We start from the raw sequence: 11,173 nt of genomic DNA on the forward strand, positions 1-11,173 counted from the left end.
ATGGAGGGCATTGCTCCTTTGGCTGTTTATTTTGTAGCAGCGCATTCTCCGTGTTCGCTGTTGCTGTTGTACAGATCAGTGAGTTGGTTTCGGTTATGGTTGCAGTCATTCTCATAGACCTTCAGAGGGTACTTCACGTAACCTTGGTAACCGGCTACATAGGGTCCAGGTTTCTATCTTCACAATGATCCCATCTATCAGGTCAGCTGCTCTCGGACTTAACACCTTCACTGCAACAGTTGTACTTGGGCAAGATACTCAACCCCGTCTATCTGCATAATAGCAGTGTTGGAACACACTGTGGTACTATACTCTTGTGAGCATCAGTTGAACAGTATTGTATTGCAGAAAGTAGTGTGTTGATACAAAAATGGTAAGAAAAAGGAAATTAACAATGGAAGAAAGACAGACCATCATTACACTAAAAAAATATAGGTCTTCCCTATAGAGAAATTGCAAAGAAAGGCAAGGTGTAAGTGAGTACAGTTTGCTTCACCATTAACAAACTGGGGCAAACTGTGACAGGAAGAAGTCTGGTAGGCCCAAAGCAACAACTTAATCAGAGGACAGGTTTCTGAGCGTTAACAGCTTGCATGACAGGTAGTTCACAGGACAACAGCTTCAAGCACAGCTTAATAGTGTTCATAGTAAGCAAGTCTCAGTTTCAACTGTAAAGAGAAGACTTCAAGCTGCAGGTTTGACAGAACGAGTTGCAGCAAAAAAGCCATTGCCAAGATGTCAGAATAATACAAAGAGTGCTTGTCTGGGCCATGAAACATGACCACTGGACTAGTGAAGACTAGAAGAAGGAATTATGGACTAATTAATCAAAATAAATCAAAATATGCATGAGCTAGTGTTTATGCATATTTGTAAGTGTAACTTGTAAATATTTACAAACCAAACTTAGTTTGTTATACCTCAGGCAGCAGAAACCCAAGAAAGAAGAGGAGCAGGAGGAGGAAATATCATGGGATAACAGGTCCTCGGTATAGTATGTACCGCCGTCAGGTAAAAGAAGTGGCTGATATTCAGAATTCCTACCAGGGGCTGAACAAATGTGGATGAATGGCATAACAATGGGCCTCAGGATCTCGTCGAGGTATCTCTGTGCATTCAAAATGCCAGCAAAAAAATGCACCTGTGTTTGTTGTCCATAACATACGCCTGCCCGTACCAGAACCCTACCGTTACCATGGGACACTCGATCCACAATGTTGACGTCAGCAAACCACTGACCCACATGTCACCACACACGCTGTCTACCATCTGCCCTGAACAGTGAAAACTGGGACTCATCTGTGAACAGAACATCTCTCCAATGTGCCAGACACCATCAAATTTGAGCAGTTGCCTACGCAAGTTGGTTACAATGGCAAACTGCAGTCAGGTCCAGACCCTGATGAGGATGACAAGCATGCAGATGAGCTTCCCTGAGATGGTTTTGACAGTTTGTGCAGAAATTCTTCGGTCTTGCAAACTAATTTTTGCTGCAGCTGTGCGGGTAACTGGTCTCAATGGATCCTGTGGGCTGGTGTGGTTACACGTGGTCTGCTGTTGTGAGGCTGGTTGAATGTACTAGAGTCGGATGTCTCGAGACCGGTCTAGCTTTTACTAGTCCCGCCTAGGGACCCCAAAGTGATTCACACACAGGTGGAGGCAAGCTACAGTTGTAGCCACAGCTGCCCTGGGGCAGACTGACAGAAGCGAGGCTGCCATATTGCACCATTGGCCCTTCTGGCCAACACCAGTAGGCGGTAGGTAGGTGAAGTGTCTTGCCCAAGGACACAACGACCGAGAGACTGTCCGAGCCGGGGCTCGAACCGGCAACCTTCCGGTTACAAGGCAAACTCCCAACTCTTGAGCCACGGTCGCCCGTGGACATAAGGGGCTTCTTTCAAAGAAAAAACTCAGGTAGATGTTATTTTATATATTATGCTTTTTATGTTGTTCAGTATATTTCTATGCAAAACGAGGAATTTCAATACACAGCAGTATATTCACCGGTAAAACCAGATATTTATATACACTTTAGGGAAAAAAAACATAAAAACACTTGTTTTTTTACTGTTAAACATGAATTTAGAGTAAAGTTCTTTTGTTTTAGATAAATAAATATTTAAATAACTTTTGAATTAGTTAAATGTCCAAATAAAGAGAGAGAGAGAGCTGTCTATTTTTTATCACTTTCATAAAATTTAGGAGTACATATTCACTAACTTTATTGTTAATTAATAAGAAAACTCCAGACGATTCCATTCTGAGCTTAAGAACCCCAAAAACACAGAGCCTGTTTCTTTGACATGGGAAAAATCAAGAGATGTCAACCAAACCAGCAGGAAAAGAATTGTGGAGCTCCATAAGTGTGACTCAATTTTAAATACAATTTGGGTGCCATTTGCAATTAAGAAATACAAACAATTTCTCTCTTTAGTCTTAAAGTTAACAGAATGTGTTTTTATATTTATCAATCTAAAAAAAATAAACATTTAGTCTGATTTGATGTTACAATTAAAAAAGTGTTTTTTTAAATCTGAAGAGTATGTAAATATCTGGTTTCAACTGTATAGTTGATGATGTTGGTGTATGGCGTGATTGTCAGCACAAAGGGGGAGAGAGAGGCACAGAGAGGGAGATGGACAGGAGAATGAGGACAGAACAGAGATGGAACAAGATTCAGGTGAGATAGACATATTAGTCAAATCGTTTTTTGACAAAACTCATCAGAACATGTATCTAGTACCTAGCGTATCTTTTTAGACACCATTTGTTACTTTTCAAATTCTATATTTATTAAGTTATGCAGGCCTGTTTGCACAACAAGACTAAATAATTATATAAACTTTTCTGAATCTAAATAGTGTACTTTGGTAGAATTAAAAAATAAGTGTAGATTTTTAGTGCTACTATCATCTAGTTTGGATTCTGGTTCTGTCTTTGTCCTAAGTAGTCCTGATTTTGAACTGTTGTAGTCCTGTTTTAATAACGGATCAATTCTGGGTCTAATTGAATTGGGGTTTAGTCCTCGTGTCTTGATACAGCCCTGATTTTGTTCTGCCTTGCTGCTTAATTAAAAAAAACTAGTTTAAGGTGTCCTGCAGATGTGATATATATTTTTTCCTATATGAAGCCATTCTAACCTCCCCCCCCCTCCCCTTCATCCCACATGCATACTACTGTTTAGGGCTAAGTCCCAGGTGTTATATAATGTCTGTCTCCGCCTCTGCAGTCAACAGTATCCATGACACACAACGTAACGTTCGATAATGTGTCATGTGCAAAAGCTGTAAGCGAGGCTTTCTGAAAACGGCTGAAGACAAGAGAGAGTGTTTGTAAGTGGTCAGACCAGGTGGATGAGTAAATGACAACATCATCCAAGTAGGCATCGCAGTTATTCACGCCTTCCAGCACTTTGGCCATAAAGGCGCGGGAAGGTAGCGGGTGCATTACGCAAGCCAAACGGCATAACCATGTACTGGAGAAAACGATCTGGTGTGACAAAAGCAGATATTTCAGATGCTGTGGGAGTTAAAGGTACTTGCCAGTAACCTTTTGACAGATCAAGTTTGGTTATAAAAGATGCCGATCCCACTCTATCAATACAATCATACATTCTAGGAAGAGGAAATGAATCAGGTTTGGTAACAGCGTTAATGGAACCTCTCCAGAGCACCTTGACTTTCCGACTGGATTTTACATGTTTTATCTGCAACTCCTCCACAACCTGTGCAAACACTTTTGAAGTAAAATTCGTTCCTTGGTCTGTTTGAATAACCTTTGGAAGCCCGAAAGTAGAGAAAAACTTAATTAGTGCATTTATTACCAGTTTTGCTTTCACCGTGTGTAGTGGAATTGCCTCCGGGAACCTTGTTGCTGAACACATTATCATGAGGATGCATTGGTGGTGTATCCGATTTAGTTTTTGGCAGGGGACCCACACAATCCAATATCACTTTTTCAAACGGCTCGCCTATTACTGGAATAGGATGTAACGGAGCAGGTGGGATTGGTCTGTTAGGTTTCCCCACCATCTGACATGTGGTACAGGTACGGCAATATGCCACCACATCAGCTTTCAAAAGAAGTCGCGCAACACCCGATGATAAGTTTTGTTCACCCCGAGATGTCCAGTCATGCTCCATGGAAGGAGCCAAAACTCCTTCGGCCAGTTTAACGCGGCCGCTATATGCTCAAAAGCATTAAAATAGGAGTCCACTTTGGCCTCACGAAACGGGGGAACCAGTTTAACGTGCTTAGTGATGTCAAAACCTGTCGAGACAGCGGTGGATCTACTAGGATGACTAGAGGCAGATGTGGAGGGCTTTCGCTCCAGCTCCAAAGCTCTGACATGGAGGTGCATTGTTTGTACCTCAAGCTTTTTAGCACGGGTTTCCACCTCCCTTATACGGAGGGTCAAACGGAGATCCACCTCCGTATAAGGTGAGGTGGACACCATCAGAGTCCACCTCAGCTGCATCAGACTCCACCTCAGCTGAGAGCACGTTAACAGGCCCTTTGGCATCCGGCTCAGTCTCCGGAACCACCTTCACACCCCCACCGCCAAGCTGCCTTCGGGGCAGAAAGGATGCCTCGCTCCACCAGCCCTGCACACAAAGCGTCCTTAACCTCTGCTTTACGGGCACTATAGGACACTTGAACATCATAAAAACTAGCAATAATGAGCAAATCCGCTTTCCTGCACTTCACCATTTTATCCCATGAAGGCGAAGTAACAAAATCATCCAAAGAAAACTCCATAATCCCACACACCTACTATTCCCACACCAAGAAGACTGCCAACCAGACCAAAACACACGAAAACAACCGCAGAAGAAGGCAGAGGATGAGCCCCCAATTCATGTTACGACCCGTCTAGGGCCAGGCAATATCATGAGTGAGGCACTCGCTTCCCCCCCAAGACCCAAGCAGCCACAGGAAACAAATCCGGTCGTTACAATGTGGTTTATTTACAATGTGGCTGGCAACTGTTCAATTCTGTAGTCGGTAACCGTAGCCAGTCTTGTCAATGATGTCATTGAGGGGGTTCAGGCCTATGCAGAACAGCAGTGGGGACAGATCCCGCACTTGATGGTGAGTGTTGTCTACCACATCCCCATTGAGCTCCTGATGAAGGCTCTTAGGGTCCTATTGATCTTGTATAGGTCTAGGCAGTCCAGTATCCAGCTGTGGGGCATTGAGTCATAGGCCTTCTTGTAATCAATCCAGGCAGTGCACAGGTTGGTCAGCCTAGTCTTGCAATCTCGGGCAAATACTCAGTCTACACATCTGGTATTCTTTCCAATCCCTGTCTGTGCCCCGCTCATGTATTGAGCCATGTGCCTGTTCATCTGCCTGATAGGAGCTTCCATGTGGCACTGAGGCAGGTTATTGGTTGGTTGTTGGAGGGGACCGGTCCCCTCTGTGAGTCCTTGAGGATCAGGACTGTCTGGCCTTCGGTAAGCCATTCTGGGTGTCTCTCGTCAACTAGCAGCTGGTTCATTTGTGCGGCCAGGTGCTCATGAAGTGCAGTCAGCTTCTTCAGCCAGTAGGTGTGTACCATGTTGCGGACTGGTGCTGTCCAACTCTTTATACTGGAGACCCTTTCTTGGATGTCTGGTACAATCCGTCTGTTGATCTCCTGTTCCCTTCTCCTGTCACTCCCAAAGACCCCGAGACATTCAAACTCCTCCACTTGGGGCAGGAACTCGTCCCTGACCCGGAGTGGGTATTCCACCCTTTTCCGGCTGAGGACCGTGGACTCAGATTTGGAGGTGCTAATTCTCATTCCCACCGCTTCACATTCGGCTGCAAACCGTTCCAGTGCGAGCTGGAGGCCCTCACCCGATGAAGCCAACAGAACCACATCATCTGCAAAAAGCAGAGATGAGATCCTGAGACCATCCAAGTGAAAGCCTTCTGCCACTTGACTACGCCTAGAAATTCCGTCCATAAAAAGTTATGAACAGAATCGGTGCCCTGGCAGAGCCCATCATCCACCAGGAACAAGGAACACTTATTGCTGGCTATGCGGACCAAGCTTTTGCAATGGTTGTATAAGGACTGAATGACCCGTAGCAATTGGCCAGACACCCCATACTCCCAGAGCACCCCCCACAGGACCCCTCGAGGGACATGGTCAAATGCCTTCTCCAAGTCCAAAAAACACATGCACCCTAAATCCTTGAGAGGATGAAGAGCATATCCAGTGTTCCACAACCAGGACGAAAACCGCATTGTTCCCCTGTATCCAAGGTTTGACTAACAGACGGACTCTCCTCCCTAGCACCCTGGCATAGACTTTCCGAGGGAGGCTGAGGAGTGTGATTCGCCTGTAGTTGGAACACACCCTCCGCTCGGGAACTCGGGGCGGACCTTATGCATCTCTGGGGCTCTGCCACCAGTGGCAGGTTATCCCCTTTGTCCCCAGACTCTCCTTCCTACACGGAAGACATGCCAGTGGGATTAAGGAGGTCCTCGAAGTATTCCTTCCACTGCCCGACAATTTTCTCAGTCGAAGTCAGCCGCACTCCACCCGCACTATACATAGTGCAGGTAGATCACTGCTTTCCCCTCCCGAGTCGCCTGACGGTTTGCCAGAATCTCTTCGAGGCAGTCCAAAAGTCTTTTTCCATGGCCTCTCCAAATTCCTTCCACACCTTCAACCACCACCCGCATTGCGTTCCGCTTGGCCTGCCAGTACCTATCAGCTGCCTCCAGAGTCCCACAGGCTAACCAAGGACTCCTTTTGCAGCTTGGTGGCTCCCCTCACCTCTGGTGTCCACCATTTGGTTCAGAGATTACCACCACAACAGGCACCAACTACCTTGTTCAGCATCTCCATTGCAGAAGCCGCTGCACTGAGCTGTGGCTGCATGGTCCATTCAGACTCAATGCTGTTGAGGATCTCACAGACCTCTGCTAGGCATTCCCACCACACCACCACTGTGCGTTTAGGTGCACCAGGTCTGTCCATTGTCCTCCCCCTGATCAAACTATCAATTGACAGCTCAGCCCCTCTCTTTACTTTTAGTGTCCAAACATGTGGCCTCAGGTCTGGTGATACAAACAAAATCAATCATCGACCTGCTGTTTAGTGTGTCCTGGTGCCATGTGCACTTATGGACATGGTGTTTGTTATCGCCAAACTGTGGTTTGCACAGAAGTCCAACAACAAAACACCTCTCGGGCTCAGATCAAGGAGGCCGTTCTACCCAATCACGCCCCTCCAAGTCTTGCTGTCATGGCCCACGTGAGCATTGAAATCTCCCAGTAGGACAACAGAGTCCTCAGGGGGAGCACCCTCCAGTACCCCACCCAGGGACTCCAAGAAGGCTGGGTACTCTGAACTGCCACTCAACGCGTAAGCACAGACGACGGTCAGGATCCATTCCCCGACCCGGAGGCGAAGGGAACAAACCCTTCATGAGACAATATTGCACTAATTGCCACTTTTAGTCTTGTACTGCTCAAATTTGTACTGCTGCTCACTACTGCCACTTTATCTCATGTGAAATTACATTGTCCCCCCTCCGACCTACCTCAATACATGTCACTTTTCTATTTCTCTCTTTTATGTCTTTCTGTAAGTATTGACAGGAAGTTGAGCCGCTGGTACTCTGGTGCAGTCAGAACAATCTGGAGCTGAACATGTTTAAGACTGCAGAGATAATAGTGGACTTCAGGAGACATTAACATCAACACTGCTCCCCCTCACCATATCAGACCGCCTGGTGTCTACTGTGAAGATCTTCAGGTTCCTGGGTATTACTATCTCCCAGGACCTGAAGTGAGAGACTAACATCTCCTCCATCCTCAAAAAGACCCAGCAGAAGATGCACTTCCTGAGACAACTGGAGAAGTGTAGTCTTCCACAGGAGTTGCTGATCCAGTTCTACACTGCAGTCATTGAGTCTGCCCTGTGCTCCTCCATCACAGTCTGGTATGGAGCAGCCACTAAAAAGGACAGGTGCAGACTGCAGTGGACTTTACGGGCAGCAGAAAGGGTCATTGGAAGCCCCCTGCCCTCCATCCAGGACCCGTACCTCTCAAGAACCAGAAAACAGGCAAGGGAAATCATCTCAGTTTCTTTCCCCTTGCCATTTCCCTCCTAAACCGTTGAACTGTCACATTGCTTCACACTGCCAGATTGCAACTGCAGTTTATGTACACTCTGTGGTATTCATCTCTGTAATCCTGTATTTTCTGTATATAAGGATTTAGACATTTTTATATTGTGGTTTATGTATATTGTTCATTCTGTCGCTCATATATTGTGTATTTTACTTTGTTGTGCTTGAGAGACACCAGCGACCGGAACCATATTCCTTGTATGTGTTTGTGCATGCATACTTGGCTAATAAATGCGATTCGGATTCTGATCATTTTTTCCCCATTACTTTTATTTCTTGTGGGCTCTCCTTTCTTCATTCATCTTTTTCTTTTAGAAAATATAAAACATCATGTTTTGCTTTTTTTTTTTTTTAAATATACAAAAGTGTATATTCAAAAGGTTTTGTCTTGCAGTTATGCATTAAGACTACACTTTAAAATTATAAATGTTAAATCACCAAGATACAGGACCAAATAAAAATATTACCTTTGTAATACACACATACCTTTGAGTAAAAGACCGGATAAGCCACTCTAGATCGGAAATTTTGAATGGAAAAAACACAAGATGTGTGGTGTTTTCCAAATGTTTGAAACTCCTTGGATACATCACATGGTATGTTGTTTTGTTTCCAACATCTCTTTCAAAGCCTTTTGTGGGCCCAAGGTTTATTCTAAAAAACACAGAGGATATATTGTTCATATTATCATCTATTGGATGATATATGTAGAATGAACGTCCATACTGGGGAAAGAAAATATCTTATTCAATTGAGTTTTAAAGGTTTTAGCAATGCTTACAGATATTTAAAGATAACACATGCATGAAGATTTCAAAACAGTATGTTCTACTCTTACCTTATGACAATATCATGAAAGTCTATCAGTGGCCCATAATGTGATCCATTGAGATTACCAGAATTCCCAACCACAGCACAAGTTCTACAAAGGTCAGGGCTGGATCTTGTGAAACTGACTTTGGTTGGGAAGATCTGAAAAACCTTGTCCACTGTTTTATTGTAGAAAGCGAAGTTGCGTCTGTCTGTCTGTATGCGCTGACATAACAAAAGTAATTAATTAATTTGTTGAGTTCACTAGCTTTTTTGTACCGATTATTCTGAGGGTATATATATATATTTTTTTTTTTAAAATAAATAAATAAATAAAAAAATCCCTATTAGCACTGGAAATGTAGTTAAAAAGATGATAACGACTTTTCTTTGAAATCAGTAAGAAAGTATACAGACCTACATACATACGTTTAAAATACAGAAGTTAACATTTACCTTCCACCACTTAAATGTATCATCTGAGATATTGTTTGTGGGTGATAGAAAGGGCTCAGGAGATTCTTTCATAAGTTCACTAAGCCATGGGTCATATTCCATTAAACATTTGTTGCAGGCACAAACACTTTCATTCTGAGGGAGGAAGAAATCCTGGTACACATTCAAAATCCATGAAGCTCTAGAAAAGACTCCAATGGCAGTGGCACACAGCAAGACAAAAGAAACGAATAGTTTCTTCTGAAGCATCTTCACACCTTGATATTCTTGAAAGAGGATCTGATCCGTTCTGTAGATACATTACAAAACACAGGATTTAATAATGTGATAAGACATGACCATACAGAATCACGTCATCACGCTGCAAACAAGACCAAACTGTTTATTATCACAATAATACTCAAAACAAGACCTTAGTCTTAATGATAGGATGCAACTAAATGATAGGATGAAATTAATGTCTACAAACATGCTTGGACTAATTGTTACTTCCACATCTCCAAAAGTTAATTCTGTTCATCTGGACATAGCGTTTTCAGTGGGAGAAACATTTCGTCACTCATCCAAGTGACTTCTTCAGACTCAGCTGACTGCAGGTTTCCCCACTCTTATAAGAAGTGCATTTGCACAATGACTGAAACCGGCCCACTGAAGGAACAATGGGCTGGCAGGTCAGTTCCTTCATCATAATTACGAAAATTCTCATGACCATTGATCAACAACCACTGATCAAAGCCCACTGATCAATGGCCATGAGCACCATTCACAGAGAGTTGGGGAATTGGCTGCAATCACAGCATTGTATGATGGCAAAATATATACCCTTAGGCCCCCTCCTCAATTCAGAGATGGTCTTTCCCTTTTTACATAAATGGCGTCCTTGACTCGCTGCTAAAACCAGCATTCCTCCTCCAAAGGTTGTTTGGTTTCCCCGATATATAAATCCTGGAAATCCTCCTGGCACTTAACTCATTCACTGCCAGCCATTTTCAAATCAGGTAACTCCCCACTGCCAGGGTTTTTGAGCATTTTCACTCATTTTTGAAGAGCCACAGAAAACTGTGTGTTATGATCATATAAACGCTGAACCTACCAAAATGAAAAACAGACTCTCTTCTTTCATCCAAAAAAAAAGCTTGTTTCTACCATTTTCCATTCGTTAGTAATCAGCTGTAGAAGAGAGGTGGGTTCCACCAAAAATGCCTGTTTTGACCAAAAAAAGGGAGAAAACGAGCTTTTTGTGAAAAAATACATTTCAAGCAGAAAAGTGCCTTTGACACTAATATTTCTTGCTTTGTGACACCTCTAACATATAAAATAGTTTTTCACTTCTATAAAACAGAAATAACACTGAGAAAGGTTAGGTTTTATCAAAACAATTTATTTACAAATATATGAAAAAATAAAATTCACTGACAAGCTGCCCGAGGTTGTATTCTAGCCCCTCCCATTGAAAAACGGAATTGACGTCTATAGACGTCAATGGCAGTCAACGTAAGTTTTTCAATTGACGTCTATAGACGTCAATGGCAGTGAATGAGTTAACAGGGTACACTATGTGTTGGAGTCAAATTGTTAAATGTTGTCATTGTGTTTCTTAAATTTGTAAAGTCTTAGTTCAAGCAGCATGATCAAAGTCATTCCTTTGTCTCTGACCAACTCTCCAGCTACTCTGGAGGAGGCTTTATTATAGGCACATCCTATCTGAAAGATCTGTTTCTTGTGTCGTAAGCTTCCTGCTTTTCAAACAAACACACACACACACACACACACACACA

General features: G+C 43.4%; 1 protein-coding gene across 1 annotated transcript in view; it reads right to left on the reverse strand.

Moving 5' to 3' along the window:
- Positions 1-9,662, reverse strand: part of LOC102192493 (CMP-N-acetylneuraminate-beta-galactosamide-alpha-2,3-sialyltransferase 1-like) — a gene marked incomplete at its 3' end in the record, with an annotated part of 16,224 nt that extends 6,562 nt beyond the window's left edge. Inside the window, exons 1-3 of the mRNA XM_005755248.2 lie at positions 9,396-9,662; positions 8,968-9,164; positions 8,616-8,783 (exon numbers count right to left, since the gene is read on the reverse strand). Coding sequence (XP_005755305.2) covers positions 8,616-8,783; positions 8,968-9,164; positions 9,396-9,644 — 614 coding nt within the window. The remainder of the gene's footprint in view (positions 1-8,615; positions 8,784-8,967; positions 9,165-9,395) is intronic.
- Positions 9,663-11,173: the final 1,511 nt, after the last annotated feature.

This window comes from Pundamilia nyererei, unplaced genomic scaffold (genome assembly GCF_000239375.1).
Source record: "Pundamilia nyererei isolate P.nyererei 1_Seehausen unplaced genomic scaffold, PunNye1.0 scaffold01104, whole genome shotgun sequence".
Lineage (NCBI taxonomy): Eukaryota > Metazoa > Chordata > Actinopteri > Cichliformes > Cichlidae > Pundamilia > Pundamilia nyererei.